General features: G+C 52.5%; 8 protein-coding genes across 8 annotated transcripts; 4 read left to right on the plus strand and 4 right to left on the minus strand.

Moving 5' to 3' along the window:
* Nucleotides 1–3,166, plus strand: PV09_05323 (glutamate-cysteine ligase). Its single transcript, XM_016358818.1, has 7 exons — nucleotides 1–501; nucleotides 573–645; nucleotides 703–768; nucleotides 820–968; nucleotides 1,027–1,152; nucleotides 1,213–1,828; nucleotides 1,880–3,166. The coding sequence occupies exons 1-7, from the start codon at nucleotides 491–493 to the stop codon at nucleotides 2,867–2,869; spliced, it is 2,031 nt and encodes a 676-aa protein (XP_016213437.1). The 5' UTR covers nucleotides 1–490; the 3' UTR covers nucleotides 2,870–3,166.
* Nucleotides 3,167–3,262: 96 nt separating this feature from the next.
* Nucleotides 3,263–3,903, minus strand: PV09_05324 (uncharacterized protein). Its single transcript, XM_016358819.1, has one exon. The coding sequence runs from the start codon at nucleotides 3,790–3,792 to the stop codon at nucleotides 3,478–3,480; it is 315 nt and encodes a 104-aa protein (XP_016213438.1). The 5' UTR covers nucleotides 3,793–3,903; the 3' UTR covers nucleotides 3,263–3,477.
* Nucleotides 3,904–5,976: 2,073 nt separating this feature from the next.
* On the plus strand, nucleotides 5,977–8,898 carry PV09_05325 (uncharacterized protein). The gene is made up of 3 exons (XM_016358820.1): nucleotides 5,977–7,428; nucleotides 7,525–8,125; nucleotides 8,175–8,898. Exons 1-3 carry the CDS (start codon nucleotides 7,282–7,284, stop codon nucleotides 8,426–8,428), a joined length of 1,002 nt encoding a protein of 333 aa, XP_016213439.1. The 5' UTR covers nucleotides 5,977–7,281; the 3' UTR covers nucleotides 8,429–8,898.
* A 1,060-nt stretch (nucleotides 8,899–9,958) lies between these two features.
* Nucleotides 9,959–10,810, plus strand: PV09_05326 (uncharacterized protein). The gene is made up of 2 exons (XM_016358821.1): nucleotides 9,959–10,057; nucleotides 10,185–10,810. Exon 2 carries the CDS (start codon nucleotides 10,190–10,192, stop codon nucleotides 10,574–10,576), a length of 387 nt encoding a protein of 128 aa, XP_016213440.1. The 5' UTR covers nucleotides 9,959–10,057; nucleotides 10,185–10,189; the 3' UTR covers nucleotides 10,577–10,810.
* A 249-nt stretch (nucleotides 10,811–11,059) lies between these two features.
* Nucleotides 11,060–12,310, plus strand: PV09_05327 (uncharacterized protein). The gene is made up of 2 exons (XM_016358822.1): nucleotides 11,060–11,256; nucleotides 11,478–12,310. The coding sequence occupies exons 1-2, from the start codon at nucleotides 11,236–11,238 to the stop codon at nucleotides 12,117–12,119; spliced, it is 663 nt and encodes a 220-aa protein (XP_016213441.1). The 5' UTR covers nucleotides 11,060–11,235; the 3' UTR covers nucleotides 12,120–12,310.
* Nucleotides 12,133–13,618, minus strand: PV09_05328 (uncharacterized protein). Its single transcript, XM_016358823.1, has 2 exons — nucleotides 13,131–13,618; nucleotides 12,133–13,057 (listed from the first exon to the last, which is right to left on the minus strand). The coding sequence occupies exons 1-2, from the start codon at nucleotides 13,425–13,427 to the stop codon at nucleotides 12,422–12,424; spliced, it is 933 nt and encodes a 310-aa protein (XP_016213442.1). The 5' UTR covers nucleotides 13,428–13,618; the 3' UTR covers nucleotides 12,133–12,421.
* Nucleotides 13,619–13,919: 301 nt separating this feature from the next.
* Nucleotides 13,920–15,021, minus strand: PV09_05329 (uncharacterized protein). Its single transcript, XM_016358824.1, has one exon. It carries the CDS (start codon nucleotides 14,845–14,847, stop codon nucleotides 14,116–14,118), a length of 732 nt encoding a protein of 243 aa, XP_016213443.1. The 5' UTR covers nucleotides 14,848–15,021; the 3' UTR covers nucleotides 13,920–14,115.
* Nucleotides 15,022–16,418: 1,397 nt separating this feature from the next.
* On the minus strand, nucleotides 16,419–17,978 carry PV09_05330 (uncharacterized protein). Its single transcript, XM_016358825.1, has 3 exons — nucleotides 17,730–17,978; nucleotides 16,758–17,678; nucleotides 16,419–16,707 (listed from the first exon to the last, which is right to left on the minus strand). Exons 1-3 carry the CDS (start codon nucleotides 17,746–17,748, stop codon nucleotides 16,547–16,549), a joined length of 1,101 nt encoding a protein of 366 aa, XP_016213444.1. The 5' UTR covers nucleotides 17,749–17,978; the 3' UTR covers nucleotides 16,419–16,546.
* Nucleotides 17,979–18,005: the final 27 nt, after the last annotated feature.

Here is an 18,005-nt window from a genome sequence, read left to right on the forward strand (position 1 = left end):
CAAAAGATGAGAACCGACTGAAGCGACCATTGCTACACGCCCCCGTGACGGATCTTTTCGGTCGGAAAGCGGGACCGCCCGTCGATCCCTTTTTTTTTTCTCGCCCGTCTTCTCTCTCCTCTCTCTCTCTGTCTGTGTGTGTATGTGCTTGTTTGTGTGTGCGTGTGTGCATGTGTGTGAAGCTCGGCCGAACCTTTACATCATCATCATCGTAACCACCGGGACCACGAAAAACTTCAAATCCAATCTCACCGTCCTGCCCGCATCCAGAGCTGTTGCCGCTGCGGAATCCCCAGCCTCGAGAACATGTGGATCTAGAACGACACCACTTCGCCGCGACGCCTGACTTCCTTCTCCCCAAGTCGAGCTTTTTCTCTGCTGGCCGTCCCTTCCCGCACGTCCACGATTTTGGCGCTGGCCCGCAACAGATTACCACTGCATCTCGTCCCCGTTGGCGTAAAAGCCGGGCACAACCGCTTTTTGGGACGAAATGGGCCTTTTGTATGACTTGACACATTCTTACCCACCCACCGTCCATCGGCTCCAAGATGCTAATGCGTAGTCTCGTACAGAGCTCTCGGAACCGCCCTTGACTGGCCGCAGGCAAAGGAACAGGCAAATCTTGTGCGCCAGTGGGGAATAGAGGTACGCGTGCACCTGCGCGCTCGTATACGACCGCGCTAATGAGATTGTGGCATGTAGCAACTGCTTGCCATTTGGCGCAGAGCAAAAGGCAAGGAGCGAGATGCCTTGCTGTGGGGTGACGAGGTGCGCCGATCCACATGTCTTACCATCGATCAGTTCTGAATCCGTCCTCAGATCGAGTACCTGGTCGTGTGCTACGACGACGAAAACCGCAAGGTCAGGCTTAGCCTGAGACAGGCGGACATCTTGCAGGCGCTGGCCACGAACCCGAAGCTGCTCGAACATGGCGGCGGCGTCCCCGACCTTCAACGAGGCGAAGCACCGTATGCACTTGACCCCTTCTGACTTCTTGGAGGCTTGCTGTACTTACGCTCAGCGCAGACAAGGCGAATGCGCTCCCGTATTTCACCCCGAGTTTGGACGATTCATGCTCGAGACGACGCCCGGCAAGCCGTGGGGCATCGGATTCAAGGATCTGCTTGACGTCGAACCCAACATGAAGCTGAGGTCCTAAACGCTCGGCCTTCGTGCTGCGTGTGGAAAGTGGGCTGACGAAAACACTCGCAGACGGAGAATTGCAAAGGAGCATATGCTTCCTACCGAGTATCCGATCACCTTGACCACGTTTCCGAGGCTGGGCCGTGACGGCGATTTCTTCACCCCAAAGGAGTTCGTTGTCGACGGCAAGACCGTCCCTGTGAAGATCCACGGCGAACGCCTGCGCTCCCAGTTCGTCCCGGACGAGATCGCCAATCCGCATATCCGCTTTCCGACCCTCGCTGCCAACATCCGGTCTCGTCGCGGCCGCAAGGTCGAGGTGAACGTCCCCATATTCCGTGATGAAAACACCCCTTGGCCATGGAGCGATCCCACCGTCAACTACGATCTGCACGACTACAAGGAAGACGACGACGTGCGAAACGGCGCCGTCAAGGAGAATCACATCTACATGGACGCCATGGCGTTCGGTATGGGAAGCTGCTGCCTGCAAATCACGTTCCAAGCGAAGAACATCGAAGAAGGTCGCAAGATGTACGACCAGCTAAGCCCTCTTGGACCCATCATGTTGGCCTTGACGGCCGCCACTCCCGTCTACAAGGGCTTTCTGGCAGACACCGATGTTCGGTGGAACCAGATCAGTCGAGCGGTCGACGACCGGACCGCTGAAGAACTTGGGGAAAAGGTGCGTTCGGTATTTCGTGGTCTGCGATCCTTTGAACTGACCATAAGCAAGCCTCTGAAAAACGACCGGTGGCGAATTCCAAAGTCGAGATATGCTGCGAACAGCACATACATATCCCAGGATCCTCGATTGAGGCCGGAATACATGGACCCTGATCTCGTCATCGACGAGCAAATCAAGGCAAAACTCATGGATGGAGGCATGGATGACCTCCTCGCTACCCATTTCGCGCATCTCTTCATCCGCGACCCCCTCGTCATCTTCGCGGAGGACTTGAAGGAGCTCGACCTGAACAAGTCGGACCACTTTGAGAATCTGCAGTCGACAAACTGGCAGCATATGCGCTTCAAACCTCCGCCCAGCGGCTCTCAGGACACAGGCTGGCGTGTCGAGTTCCGGTCGATGGAGATTCAGATCACCGACTTCGAGAATGCTGCGTTCAGCATCTTCATCGTCCTCGTCACCCGCGCCATACTGTCGTTCGATCTCAACTTCTACATTCCCATTCAAAAAGTCACCGAGAACATGGAAATCGCACACCGACGAAACGCCGTGCTGAACGACAGGTTTTGGTTCCGCAAGAATCCGTTCCCGCGGCGGGTACCCACCAAAACGAACGGTGCAGGGGGGTCACGACCGGCGTCACGACCGGTTTCGCGACCCGTAACTCCGCCAACCGGGCCGGTGGAGGACGAGTATGAGCTGATGACCATAAACGAGGTGATCAACGGGCAAAAGGATGAGAATGGCGAGTTTCCGGGACTGATACCACTGGTCGAGAGCTATCTGAACTCGATGAACGTAGACGTCGAGACAAGGTGCGAGCTAGCGACGTATCTGGATCTCATCAGAAAGCGAGCGGATGGCCGCCTATGGACAGCTTCAAGATGGATCAGAGACTTTATCAGCAAGCATCCGGATTACCAACATGACAGCGACGTCAGCGACGAGGTGCAATACGACCTTGTCAAGGCCGCCGAACGGATAACTCGTTTGGAAGGTAAGGACGGCTTCGGGGTTGAAATGCTTGGAAAACGATGAGTTAATTCAAGCTTGTGCACGGTACACTGCCTGCGTAAATTACATCAGATCATCGACTGAACGGAAGGCTTTTCGCTGGCCATGACCACAAGTTTGCTGACATTCAAGGTTACTTCTTATATTGTCCGAGACGATATCAACGTGTATGCACCAAAAAAAAAGAAAAAAAAAAACTTGATCATCAAGGACACCTCGGCATATACATCTTGAAAGAACGTACAACCGCTGCCATCCACTCTACTTGTGAAAAATTCTTCGTACAACCTTTTTTTCTCTAAAATTTTTGGCTTTATGTACATCCTTGCTCTCCCTTTGCTCCTTTCTTCATCTCTCTCTCTTATTTTTGGCATCATCCCTGTCGTCCAGTTTTCCTCCACCATTTAGGCACTGACCAGCTACTATATGCAATGTGAGGGGAAGAAAAAAGAAGAAGGAAATTGATTAGCACGCTGCTTTTCGCTTTCTTTCCTTCACTCTCGGCGTTTTCCAATGATGCAGGTTATTGGCGCGACTGATCTTTGGGGACTTGGAGGGCGTAGTCAACCAGAGCGCTCCGTTTCAATCGAGTCTCGGATCCGTTTTGCTGGCTTTTCGCGATGTGGCTCTTGCTAGCATAGGGCAAGAGTACACTGGGAGCCTAAAAGACAGCCTGCGCCGTACGGATCGTAGGAGCCGATATGTGAGGATGTTTTCAAAAACTCGTTCGGAGGTCGAAGATGCTTCCAACGAAGTAGCTCTACAAGCAGGACACCGTTGCGACCGTGCGTGTTCAAAAAAGAAAGACAATATGAGTCATCCAGGCAAATCGAACAACTCGTTTGTCCCTTTGCTTCGGCTCTGATTCGGACAACTGTGCGACGTGGCTTGGCCTCTCTCCCCAGGGAGTAAGGCTGAAGAATACTTTGCTCCTCCCTAATCGTCATGAATCCCCTAAAAAAAGGACTAAAGGGGCCAAGCTGGGAGGAAATGGAGCCTGAATATGCACCAGTGGCGGTGTTGAGTAAGATGCAGGTTTGTCTCCCCGCTCAGTCAACGCTCGTCGGTAGTTTGAGGGCGTTTCGTGGATAGGATAGGGTCAATGGCACTTCCGTCTCGTCACGGTTTAGGCAGCACTGTGGGAAAAAATGAACATTCCCTGTTCTTAGTCTTTTTGGCAAAAGATCAATGCAGGCTGTCACCTCACATGGTCCTGGGCTTCGAAATCCATCGAAGCAATGTTGATCAACGTAGGGCTTTCCTCATCATATCTTCAGGTCAGCTTGAGCCGCTTATCTCAACGTCACAGGGAGGAAGCAATGGAAAGAAAAAGTGAGATGGCAAAGAGTGACATCGGTCCGTCTTGAAATAGCACTCCGGCATCAGCAGCCGAGCAGGTGGCCTACGGTGGAGAATATACCCGAGGACGCGAATCGGACCTCAGAAAACGAGTCTTGCTAAGGGGGGCCAAATCGAGGATTCAGCTGCGCAGTGTCAGGCTTGTAGACGCAGTAAAGAAGATGGACTTCTCAGTCGTAAAGGGGTCAGAGGGCGGAAACATGCAAGCATGGTATCCTGCTGGGGTGCAGCTTCGACAAGTCGGACATAACAGAGCTGAGAAATTTCACAACCCACATTCGATGCGTCTTGGACAGTGCAACTCCAAGCTACTTGCAACCAAAAGCGTTTAATTTTTCCTTAGGATCACCGCTTATCCTACCTTGTCAACTACGTTGGGGGCGGAAGCTGGCCAGTTTGGAGATCGTACGAGCGTATGCACTGTGGGAGACATCTCTGTTCTTGGCGACTATGTTGAACAGTCTCTCTCTACGGATGGAACTCGCTTCAGGCTGCCAAAGTGTGTTCGTGCCTGCGCAACTGACGGAGGGTGGGGTCCCGCACAAGACCTTGAGTTGGCTCCCTTTCGGACGATGACAGGTGCTAGACTCTGAAATGCGGATGAGTTCTTGGAAAAGCAGCTGGGGCAAAGGGAAGAGCAGCTCACGCATGTGTCGGCAAAGGTAGTAGCATCAAGTCTTGCTAGAGTCGGCCGACACTAAATAACACTCTGTCCCGATCGATGGAACAAACCGTGCGGCGGCGGTTGCTCGTACATGAGAATAGCTTGAAGATTGCATTCTTGACAGTCGGTCTGGTCATGTCCCAGGGTGCGTGACCTGGGTTTCTGCTGTGAGCTTGGGAATGTAGTCGCCGGTGACGATGTCGGCCATTCCGAGAAAACAACTAGCCAAGCAGATAAGGGAGGGATGACATTGCCTCGTTACGGAAATTCTTTTCTCAACGGTGCTTATGTCATCGAGATTCAAATTCTGTGATTGGCCAGCACATTTCGCTCTACTTTGTTGGCCCACAGCCTTGGGGTGGAAAAGTCGGAAACTTTGCAGGGCGCGAACGGTTATCTAACGGCGGTGGCTCACCAGCCGCTCAAGGTCACGCCTGCCCTCTAATTGACATGCATCGCGCACACCGGTTTAGGCTTCAACTCCGCTCAGCATTAGAACGTCTTGCAACGGCCAACAGGAAGCTCATGTGCTATCCTCGCGAGAGTCTGGTGATGGTGCTGTGCGAGTTTACCGGCCACTGACGCACGTCAAAAATCGGTCTTCCGTCCATGTGTTATTCCTCATCATCGTGTGGGACAAGCCATCGACAGACTCCACTTTTGCCTGCCAAGGCACCCGCGTGTATGACAAGATGGGTTGAGAGTGCAGCAAAAAATGCGCCAGATGGTTTGCAGCGCTTTCATTGACCAGATGGCGCAATCTAGTCTTTCGGACGTCCAGCCAGTCCTGGCTCGTGGCCAGTTTCACAATAGATTCCTCCTCCCTGCGCTCGGTTCTGAGTCAAGCCCGCGTGAGTGTTTTCCTATCATCCCAAGCTGTAGGGCTGGCGTACCTGCGTCACAAGAAGAAATGACTCTGCTTTTTTCCCTTGTCCTGGCGGGATCGAGCCCACTTCGCTCCATGCTTTGTTGGATAGACATCGCTCCGCCGTTGTGGTTTTTGCTGATCTTAGCAAGGCTGACTTTGACCGGATCGCGGCACCAGTCTGCATCGAGGAAAGCTCATCGACGCACACCACCTCGCCAAGCTCCTTTCCACGTCGGTCAACGCGATCGTCTCCTGCCCATGGAAAACTCAGTTGAAGCGACTCGTTGTTTTCCTGCTCAAGTGTTTCTTGTGTTTGCTGACAACTCTAAGCTTCCCTTGCCCCCGCTAGTCGCGGTAAGGGAAACGCTGGAACAGCACCACGACCTGACTTTTTCGGCCCCCAAACTCCATTCTAAGGTGTTTACGTTCTGCACTTGCAAAATTTCTCGCTTCGCATTTCCCGTACACGGATGTCAGAAGACGGAACGTTACGGTTATCGCCAGCAAAAAAAAAGGGCAGGGATGCGCCGAAAGCCACGAGGAACTGGCTCTGTCTAGGGGAGGCCGTTTCCGCCATCTACTCCAGATGACAATTCGACGATCAGTTCCTTATGCTTGTCAACCCATCGTCATGATCTGGGCTTCTTATGCACACGCGCCCACAACGCCGTGACTAAAGCGGGTCAAGCCATAATATCTTCTTTAGAAAATGGTCCTCTCATTGGCTGAACCCATTCATCCCTCTCTCCCAGCTCTGTGGGCTAATCCGGAGATCCTCTGCACGACAGGCAACAGAGGACATTGCCTACACATAAGGCGCTGTTGCACGCTGTCATAGGTCCATTTGCCTGCCATTATTCTTGACCTTTCTTCTCAGAGCGTGGGATTGTGGTCGCCGTCCTACGAAAAACGGAGATTGCTTCAAACCGTCCATTGCCCTATGCCCTGACGAGAGTCAAGTCTGTTTTTTTCTTTTCTCCAAAGAGGCTGCAAGCTCTAGGCACCGTCCACCCGTCCCTTCGTCGTTCTTTTTTGGTACACGCCTTCTGGAAGCACTCGCTCAGCCTCCTTGAGCCTAGCGGTCTACCTTCTCTGGACGTTGCCGTCTTGCTGGTCCAGTCCACAAAGCGTCGGGCCGCAGTCCTTCATCATTGCTTGGCACCCGTTTAACCGTCCTCATTGGCTACACACCCTGCTTCCGCCCCCTTTGGTCGTTATTAACTTGCAGACGAATTTTGGTAACGTACTTATGAGGAGCATTTCGTCCTCTTTCCCGGGCACCATTCTGGTCTATGTATAACATGGTATCTGAGCCATGCTGGACCATTGGATCGATCTAAGTCGAAAGGCGTGCTGCAAGAACTCGAATTGGGCAACCTATCAGATATCACTGGGTGTGACCCTTGGCTCGAGAGTACAAGGACGACAGTCCAGGCATCGAGAGAGAGTAGAGAGAGAGAGAGGGAAGGAGAGATCACGGGATATCAGGCAGCGCAGGCTTTGCAGAATACAAATCGAGATGGAAGTTGACTCCCCAAGGCTCTCATGAATCCCAAGTCTGGTTTCATGCTCTATCTAATGGCAAACTCAAAGATGCGCGTTGCCGTTGCCGGGACAAACACATTGGCCCTCATGATATCGCATGCCATCGTCACGGAGACTAGTCACAGTCTGGTAATCTTATCGAGACAGGTGAGTGTTATTCCTTGAGCTCCTGGTGTCCGTCTTGGAAAGTGCCAGACATCGAAGCATGAAACCGTTCCGAGTTAACGCCAAACACCATCTTAGGCACAACCGAACCTCACGAGTCAGGGCTACCAGGTCCTCGTCGTGGATTATAATGACCAAAACTCGATTCAACACGCAGTGACTGGAGTGGACACCGTTATATCGACCGTGACAGGACTGCCTGAATTACGGCTCTTGGAAGCATGTGTCGCTCAGCGCGTCAGGAGGTTCGCGCCCGCAGAATTTGAAGGTCGACCATCAGCTCGACCAAGTAATGATCCACTCGACAGGGGCAAAAAAACAATCTTGGACTGGCTCGACTACTATAAGTCAAGTGTCGACTTGGAATCTACCGTCTTCGTTTGTGGCGTTCTGTACGAACGCTTTGGACCTGGTGGACTTGCCGCACACCGACTTGGGCTGAATACCAGCCTTTGTAACGAGGGGGACTACATCATTAATTGCCGCACAATGGAGGCGAATGCACCAGTGTACAATGCCAACAACCAAGCTAATGTCTATGTGTGCATGATAGGGGTTCAAGATGCCGCCCGCTTCATCACTCGGGCTCTTGATCTCGCCCGTTGGCCTCGAGAAATGACCATGGCTGCGGAACGTATGACGGTCAACGAGATTATAGACACAGTAGTCCGTGTTCGCGGTGAGTGCTTTCATACCCGGACGTCGATTGTTGACACTGACCGTGACAGGTACGCCACTCACATCTGAGACTTGGCATTCCCCAGCAACTTTACGGCACGAGCTCCAACTTGCAGAAATGTTCAATGATATCCCTCGACAGATGCGGGCTCATGACCACCTCGCCACCATTAACGGCCGCTACGTTTTCTCGGCCCCAGGCAATCTTCGCAATTCTGCCATAACGCGGGACATCGTTCCCGTCCGGTTTGAAACGTGGTTACGCAGCGTTTGGGCCGGCCATGTCCATGTCACTGAACCTTGATATGAACAAAGGATACGTTGTCCTATGACTGGATGACTTGCACAGAGTTGCACCGGAGATGCGTTACTCACTTCTTTGATTTCAGTATGACGAGTTTTCTACTCCGCTTCGAACGAGGGGAATTGTTCGCTTGATTCTTCTAGATGTGTTTGATTTTCATTTTTGGATTTTTCTTAGATTATGGACGCCGCCCTTCTCTGTCATTCTCAAGGAAAAGGTATTCCTTCACGTTCATAGTCAGACACAAAAGTGCCCATAGCGTTTGAAGATGTTTAGCGAGTTATGTGTTCATTGCAATATTCACCCGTGTTCGGGGGGAACAAGTGTCTAGTTCTGGTAATGCATGTACGACGATAAGAGGCGTTCGGCTCCCAGGTTCTCGGGAGAATACGATGTAGCTAGCGGCTTGCCGCATGCCAGATTTAGATTATGCCAGATATCAGCTGCGGTGTTTCATGGCACGAACGCGGTAAACCAAATCCATGGACTGCGTCCATCCCACGTTCTCTACAATGGCTCTGTCGTCGACGAGGCAGACTTTATTTCCGCAAAAGGGGAGTGCAACGTCGGAGAGAAAACCAGATTCAGACGTGCGCGATGCACAGTTGTCGATGCGGTCAGCCTTGAAACACATAAATATGATGACAGCGGACCAATCAGAAATCGCAAGCGTGAATTCACCAAAAATGGGCCCGGGTGGAGGGAGCGGGTAGGGCGGTGGCTCGTCCAGATTTTGGGGTCTGACAAGAAAGAAAATAAAAGAACACCGGCCTCAGCTTCAGCTGGACAGGGATTGTCATGAGGCAGCAGAAAGGCGCCACGGTGGGGGAAAAAGCTTAACGCGGCCCTGTTCTCGATCCCACCGCGGTTGTGCTGCCACGGGCAGGCACAGTCATACAAGCAGCCCGACGTCAATACGACATGCGGCGCTAGGGGCCTCTGGCAGCGTTCGTTCGCTCGGCCGTTGTGGCGGCGAGGGCAGCGTGAGCCAGAAGCAGGCATGTTTGTCTCAGCGGGCACTCCTCGGTGCCTGGGGCGGGACGACGTCTAGTTCTCTGGGCTGGTGTGCTTGTGCGGCCTTCGCACAGGCGAAGAACGTGTTGTGTTTGACAGCAGCAAGCAAGCAAAGCAAGCAAAGCACGCAGAGCCAGAGCAAGGACGGGCACTCTGCTCGACGGGTTCGTCTTTCGGCCTGGGGAGCCCGCCTTTGGACCAGCTTGAATGAGCTGAAAAAAGAATGACGTCTGGAAAGTGGGACTACTGCTGGGAAGACAAAACTGAAGCACGAATTTACGCAAGAGCGGGCGGGCTCGTTCGTGACGTGGACCCAGGGCGATCGGCAGCAAGCACGTACCAAGATGCCGTGGGGAGCGCGAAACGTCTTGGACGGAAAACGGTCGAAGTGGATTGCTGTCGACGTTCGTTCGCGGAACGCCTGGAACTAGGCCGAATCCGGCACATGGGATTTTGACGTCACCGTTAGCGAAGATTCAGAATCGCATGCCTGCTCGCATGCTCGCCGTATTTGAAGCCAAATCTCGCCCGTAGCAAAAAGAGAAAAAACTCGCATTTGTAAACAAACCGAAAACTCCAGAGACCACGCCTCTTCTTGCCCTGGAAGCTAACAAGGTACGCTGGCGAGCCCCGATCACGCGAGACGAGGCTGCCAATCAGCCTTGTCATGTGTTTGTTGTTCTTTCTTTTTCTCCCCCTTTCTTCCCGACCGTAGAGCATCATGGCTAATTCAGCGCCCCAGCAAACATGACTTCCAAAGCTGAAATCATCGAAGAGCGCAAGGCGAACCTTCCTCTGCCAGACCAGCCTCCACAAGCATCCGACTGGCAGAGCGCCGATGCACGAACCGTCAACGTCGGCTCCGGCGGCGTACAAGGAGACGTATCAGCGGGAGGGGGCAGCGACAGCCTGCGTGGGCCAGCAACGGGGGATTCCGCTGCGCGGATCGACGGGTCGGAGTGGGGCACACACACATCTGACCTCAACGTAGGACGGACGGCGAAGGACGGGTTGAGCGGATTGCCAAACGACGCAGTGACCCGCGACAAGAAAAACGCAGCGGGCCTGGAGGATACAACGGGCGCGGATTACGGATATCCGCAGAAGAGTGACCCGTCGTCCGGCGTGAAATAGAGAGGGGGATTCCCTCTGTCTCGGGCGAAAGACCTGTCTTAAGACGCGGCGGTCTTGGGTAGACCATCTCTATTCGACCCACGCTCTGAAGTAATCTTGTAGATAAGTAGCATGAGATTACGAATAATTGAAAATATATCCAATGTCTGGGGTTGGGGGGGAAGAAATTACCTGCTAAGATCGAATCGTTCGTGTAGATAACTTTTGTGCTTGAATTGGAATTTGCGTATTTACACAGCTCGATCCTTTACCAGTGTTTATGAGCCCGTTGTGCTCAACAGAAACCTTCAGCCTCTATACATATGAACACGGCATCCTGGGCCGCGTAAAAACCCATTTTCACGCAAGAGATGATCAGTTCACGTCCCGGCCTTGAAACGCAAATGTCTCTAGCGCAGAACTTGTGGACCGAAGTTCCTGATCGTCGATCATCGGCCATTACATCACTTCACGTTCACAAACCTCAAGCACTACGTCAATGTAGGGGTCCGCCCCCGAATAAAGGTACGGATCGAAGGCCTTGAAATTGTGAGATCACCCGCAGAGCATTAGAAGAACGCTGAAATTCACTTCATTCCACGACGAAAACGAAACCACAGCGATCTGCCTCGTTAAGAGTTCGAACGCTGTAGAGCTCCGCCGAAATAACACTGAGAAACATGGCCTCGCATGGAACCAAGGTGAGTCCCCAAGTCTGGATTCATTATCTTGAACCTTTGGTACCGACGCGTAGCCGCCAACGGCGTGGCTCGCGGCCTTACGGTTGCAAACCTCGCCAGTCGGGTAACCTCAAAGGCTTCGCAGGATAAGGGCAAGGTTTCGCCATCAACGCTCAACTGCGCCTGCCCACCCCAAAGCAAAAAAAGCGCTATCAGCACGGCTGACAAAACTCGTGTGACAGGTGACGCGTGATCCCGAGGCGGAGAACCGCATCGAGGAGGGCACGGGCATCGTGACGTCCGACTCGCTCGCGGCGGAGTCGATGCGATCCGGCGGCGACTTCGCCGCAAACGTGCACAACGCCGCCATCTCCGACCAGACCTCGCGCGGGTTCACGGGTAACACAACGGACACGTCGAGCGCGCGCAGGATCCACGGCGACGGTGACGACGATGGCAACGATGCGGAGGAAGCGCGGATGCGGTCGGAGCTGGACGCCACGCGCGAGGGCGGCAAGGATGCGGGTGTGGGTCCCACGTACAACGTCCGCAGCTCAGCGAACGACCCGTACGCGGCGACGGCGGGAGACGGGACGCAGTACGGCGGCCAGGGCGGCCTCGCGCCAACGAGCATGCAGCACAACGTCGACACGAGAGACCTGCAGCCCAAGGGCGAAAACCTGAAGGAGGGCGGCGACATCACGGGCGACGAGCCGAACGCTAGCTTTGGTGCCGACATAGGATCGAAAAACGACCCTTCGCTAGCGGCCGAAAAGAAGTTTGCGCGGGAGAATGCCGATGCGGCGATCGCGTCCGGGTTCCAGCGAGACAGCAAGCTCATGAGCGAAGGCGGATATGACCAGTTGCGGGAAAGCCAGGCTTGATCTAGTTCTAACACGGATGTGGCGAAGGCCAGCCAGCTTAGCTAACTTTACATAAATTGAGTAAAGGATACTGCAGCACCTACTCATGGACCGAGTCACTTTGTGCTGTTTCAAAAACATCATCGCCGAGTTTCTTTTTGGGGAATTCCAATTGTCAGTAGTAGCTTTTAGCAGTCACACCCTTCTCATCTGATCGAGTAGCACCATCGTAAAACCCCCATCAGCTCTTGATGAAGGTCTCTAGCGCATCGCTCCTAACCAAAACGAATGTGACGTTTACTCGCTGCCATTAAATCAAATGGTCAGTCGTGCTTTCCTGGACACGTGTGCGTTTGTTTCTTTTTCTTTCTTGATGGCTTGCTGATGGTTTCCTCTTCCCCCAGTTCCACCACAAATGAATCATTAGACTGTCGCTTCCGCTTGTCGGCGATGCCTAGCTCTTGTCTCATTTCTCGTTCCCTGCGCTCTTTATGCTTCTGCATGCGTGCGGCGACTTCCTCTGTGATGTCCTCGTACTCTATCTGCACGTGTGGGAGCGGGCCTTCCAATGGCGTCTCGTCCCGTTTCCGCCGCTTGGTTGGCGGTGATGTCTCAGACGACGAATCTTCAGCATCTGCCATTGATATGTCTGACTTCCGCTTCTCTGATTGGATTTGCGTACGATCTAGTTTCGTTCGCTTCACCAGAGATTGAGAGACCTCGTCGCCGTCTAATCGTCGTTTCGGGCTGCCTTTACTCTCGCTGCCTTCATAACCGAACGCCTCTGTCTTCTTGTCTCCTTTGTTCGGTGCAGATTCCCGCGTGTTATTTGAATTATCCCCTCCCTCGATTGGTGAATTGTGGCCGTCTAATTCTTCGACAGAAGGAGCCTTGTATCGTGAGCTCTCGGAAGTGGAGGTGGCAGGCTTCAATCCTCGGCGCTTGGCAAGTTGTATACTCTGTATTGGATCAGCCTTGGTCTCAAGAGATTACAATGGCGATAAGAGTTACTGCCGGAACGACTGGACTTACAAGAATACGCTCATTCAGGGATCGTGCATCGATGAGCATTTGCTCACTTGCGACGACCATGGTCTGAAGAGCAGCCGCTGAGACAGGATTCTCATTACCCAATATTTCGGCTGCCCTCTTGAGCATGGAGACGTGGTTTAGAAGATGCGCCGTATGTGCCTGTACCAGTGTTTCTAACGGCATCTTCGAAGCAACATTCTGCGGTAAACCGGAAAGCCCCGATTGCACTTCTTTCGCGGCATCAATAGACCGTTGGAGACTTTCGAGAAGCTCCTGGGGTAACAAAGGACTTTCCATTGTAGACGGCGGGAGAAGCAAAAAAAAGTTCAAAGTTCGTCTATCAGTCCACCCCCGAGGATGGAGAGAATGCGCAATCAGGCTGAATGATTTAAGTTACCACTGTTGACCGAATTCGCGATTATATAGATGTTCAAGTCAAGATGCTACGGATAGTGCCTTGATCAGAGTGAGCAATTGGAAGTTGCAAACGTGAAGGTTGGATGGCAAGCATGACGACTTTGCAAGCTGCAGCAGGGAATGTGCGTCAGCGCGGGTAAGGCTGAACTAGTGTACCTCATTGCTGGCGCTGTCCGCTCCCACAGCTAATGTGCATGAATCAATCCACAATCAAAGGGTCCTTGTCGTTATTGTGCACGTACGGGTGGTATGCTGCACTGAAAGCTCCTTTGATTCAAGATATCATTTCAGCGTGGCGGTCGCCCAAGTTGCTCTCGCTTGAGCTTTACAAAGCACCAAGCAAATGAGGAACAAGGCAACAACACTCCAGGAAGATAATTGAACGTAATTTTTGGTATATGATCGCTATGTACAACATTATTTGACATACAAGTACATTAAAACGCCCTAAAATCAATCAAACACAAGTCAATCGTTGATGCTTACCTGGCGGAAGCATGAAGACGCCTTTTTTGCAATCGTTAAGCACAGAGGGTATCATAATGAAGCCGCAATCCTCCCCCTATATTCACTCGTCTATTTGCAAAACCTTCTTGAGTTCCCTGACCTCGGCGTGGTCCCTGGTTGTTCTCATCCGATGCGCCCACGTACAACGCCACTCCTCTTCGTCCTTTATGAATAGGAACTCTCCACCAATCTGCGACCAATCGCCCATCTTGAATGCATTCTGCGGCTGCTTAAGCACGTTGACGAATCCGTCCCAGCTTAATTTCAACATGCTCTTGCCCTCGACGTACTCGGGCGCATCCTTGCCCATTCCCAAGTTTCTGATCATACCAAGCTGTGCATACAGTTTGGCGCCCGGGTCGGTGTACAGATCAAAAGGGCATGGCACATCCTTCTTGTACCTCTCTATGATCGAAGGGTCACCATTTCCGATGATCGTGATCCGCGTTGGTGGAGACAGAGCGGCCAGTTTGAGCGGAGGCAGCGCATTCGCGAGGTGGCGTACGTACTGCTGGCAGACTGTGCAAGCGAAGTGGCGGATGAAGATGATCAGGTTACGCTGCACAGCGCCTGAGTCGTTCTCGTATATGCTTTGCAGGGAGTGCGACTTGCCCTCAGAGTCAAGAACGGGCATCTTGGACGCTTTGGCGAGGACTTCGGCGGAGGGAAGAGCATACGTGGATTCTTTCGACTCACCGCCCAGATCTGTAGGACCACAAACTGGGGGCTCCTCCGGCGGCAGTGGGAGGGTACCATTGGCGCTCACGGTGGTTGTAGGGGCGCGCTCGGTCATCACGAATAGAGAGATTGTACGCTAGGTAGAGACGTGCAAAGCACAAGAATGAGATGTATGTAGAAGAGAGGACAGGGGATGTCTAGAAAACAGAGATGGAGATGAAGAAAGAGAAAGGGAAGCGATGAGCCAGTAATTAAGCACTCGTTCGTCGTTCGATGGCGAAGCTATCTGTGTTCCAGGTTTCAAGCTCAAACAATCCAGCTGCAGAGCATGGACCGACAAAAGTGGGGGGAAATCCTAGTTCTAAGCGCTGGCTTCGCGGAGTAGCTTCCGTCTGCATGCTCGATGCTGACACGACCCATACATACCGTGCAGTCACAAATGATCGCTCTGCAGTGCGATCTGTCGTTTGCGGCCCACTTTGCGCAGTCAGTGAACAAATGGCTGCTGTACGTATATGTTGTTCGCCCCTCGATGCTCGGACCAAGAACGATATCCACGACCGCATGTCACGCCCTGCCTCGCGCTGCAATTCGATCAGTCTTTTCAGTCCGAACGTCAAGGCTTCCTCGCCGGGAGCGAATTCGTCATCGCTGATTTGGCCTCTGTCCAGCCGGCCCTTCCTGTTCGCTTCCGATCCCTAACCGGCTTCCGTGTTTACCCTTCTCAAATGCAAGTAAATGCATTCCCTCTCGTGTCGTGCCCTACTCGAAGTGGCTTGCTGATGCCGCGCAAAGCAGTAGCCTCGTTTCTGTGATGCAGCGGCTCACAGTCACTCAGAAATTTGCCTCGATCAATCACCTGCGATGAAAGCGCGAGGGGCGTGATATTGCTCAGGGCGCGTTCCGGGACGAGCATCTCTCTTGCAGCACCGTCGTATATGCGATGGAGAATCCAATCAGATCACAGACGTGGGAGATCATTTGCTTGAACCAGTGCAAGCTCTGAGCTCTGTGCCCACTATGCGCGGGCGTCGACATATTCTCAGCTTCGCGTGCTTGTTGTCATACTGGCGTGAGAGAGTTGAAGGCCTAGCGAGCAATAGACTGGCCCGGGTATCATGGCAAGAAGGCCGGAATCGTCAAGAGAGTACACATTGTAGAATGATACCTTGTCCGAGGAGCCCAAGTGACGTCCCAATTTGTTCATCACCTATTGTTCAGGTGGTTGAAATGTAGCGTGGCTAGCTGAACGCGTCAAGCACTCTGAATGAATTCCTGGTGAGTTTCGACGAGCATGATTAGCAGATACGCATGCCTTTTGGTCCGACTTCACGCACGACCTTTCTCCGTCCGAATTCAAGACTCCAATAACGCGACTCGAACAGACATCCAGAATTTTGTAGTTCGATGTGACACACCACTGCGGCTCTTATTGAGCATGTACTAAAACCGAAAGCTCCGGAAGTCAATCGAATTATAAGTGCCACTGTATAACTCGTTGTAAAACGGTCGCCAAAATGAGTCATCGTTCTTTGGTAGACCACAGTTGGGATGACGAGCTCGACTCCTGAGCCAAGCCATGCTGTGACCTTGTTCTTATAGGCTTTCGTCGTCGATTGTGTACCTCGTGTTACCGCCTTGTGCAAATTTCGAGTTTAGACGGCATCTAGAATCCAAAAGTTGCCCAAATTCTCGAAATATATGATTGAATAAAAGACAAATGTAGACTCTTTACAGTGCACGAATGCCTCACAACGACCTTTTCATTCTAAAATTTCACCTACAAGGGCAATCTAGATGTCGTATCTTCATAATCATTGCAATCTCAAAGCTTTTATCGCATTGTTTCCAAGCACACCATCAGCAGTTGCCTGATCTCTCTCAAATGCCTTTGCAATCGCCGCATAGTTCGTTTTCACACTTAGCCAGGCCTCGTCCTCGCCCTCCAGTGGCGGAAAGAATGGGTGATCCGTACCTAAACTCAAAAATTAATACGAGACTGTACACGTCCAGACGGTCTCTTACCAAACATCATTCGTTCCGCACCACTGGCTGCAATTGCACTTTTCAAGCCAACCTCGGAGTAGATCACTGCATCTAGCCAGATGTTCTGCTTTAGCGTTTCCCAGATGCTCTTCCGTCCACCTTCCTTCACAGTATGAATGAAATGCGCGTCGTGCTCAATGCAGCTCTCGATCCTTCCTGCCAAGAATGGAAGTGTACCGCCACTGTGCGCGAGCAGCACCTGCAGCTTGGGGAATCTGTCAAATACGCCACTCAGATACATGCGTGTCACCGCGATCGTAGTTTCCAACGGGAACCCGAGAGCCAGGGGCAAAACGTGTCCGTACTCGTTTTTTCTAGGCCCGTAGACTTCTGACGGAAGCCCGTAGTGTGGATGAAGAAATATCATCGAGCTCGTCTCCTCGAGGGCTGCGTAGATGGCATCCAATGCCGGATCGTCGAGGCCAGAGCCAAGGCCGGACGTACCCAGGATGATGCCACGCATGCACGACAGCGTGTTCAATCGCTTTACTTCCGCTACCACCTCGCTAGGCTTTGCGGAAAGAGGTAGGGCTCCAAAGGCATACAGTCGACCAGGATACTGCTCGCACAGCGAGTTGATTTCGTCGTTGATCCTCACAGCCTCACTTGCGGCGATTGAAGTGTCAATGAAGTCGAGCCACGGGTTTGCGAGCGAAATGACGGAGATTTGGATCTCGTGTCGGTCCATGAACTTGATCTTTTCTTTGATATCCCAATAGACAGGTCCGACGGGACGTCCTCTTGCTGTTGAGGGCGTCGAAGAATCATCCTCGCCCGGTAAGATGATGAGGCGGTGGTTATCTGGGTCTTCCGGAAAAGAAGTGACATAGGGAATCGTTTTTGTGGCTGCCCGCGAACGCAGGACCTCGATATACGAAGGAGGATAGACGTGCGTATGCACTGCGACCTGTTAAGCCATTGCCAGTGATCCACCAAGACAAGCAGTCTCACCGTCAACAATGGGTGCCATACTAGCCCTCAGCTACGATATCGAGACTGCGCCCGACCAAATGCGCCTTAGCTACCTCAATCCAGGCACTATCTATACAAGCCCCAGAGTTAAATAAATCAGGGCAACAGAAATTCTCACGGTCGGCTATTGTCGAGGTTGTCCAATTTCAGCAAAGCAAATTTATACGTGCTCAATTGGTCTAAGAATGATCAGACGCGCGGTAATCACGACGCGGAATTTGGATGCGTCGTGCCTGCATAGCTACTTCCGTGGTG

This window comes from Verruconis gallopava, assembly GCF_000836295.1.
Source record: "Verruconis gallopava strain CBS 43764 unplaced genomic scaffold supercont1.16, whole genome shotgun sequence".
NCBI classification, from domain to species: Eukaryota; Fungi; Ascomycota; class Dothideomycetes; order Venturiales; family Sympoventuriaceae; genus Verruconis; species Verruconis gallopava.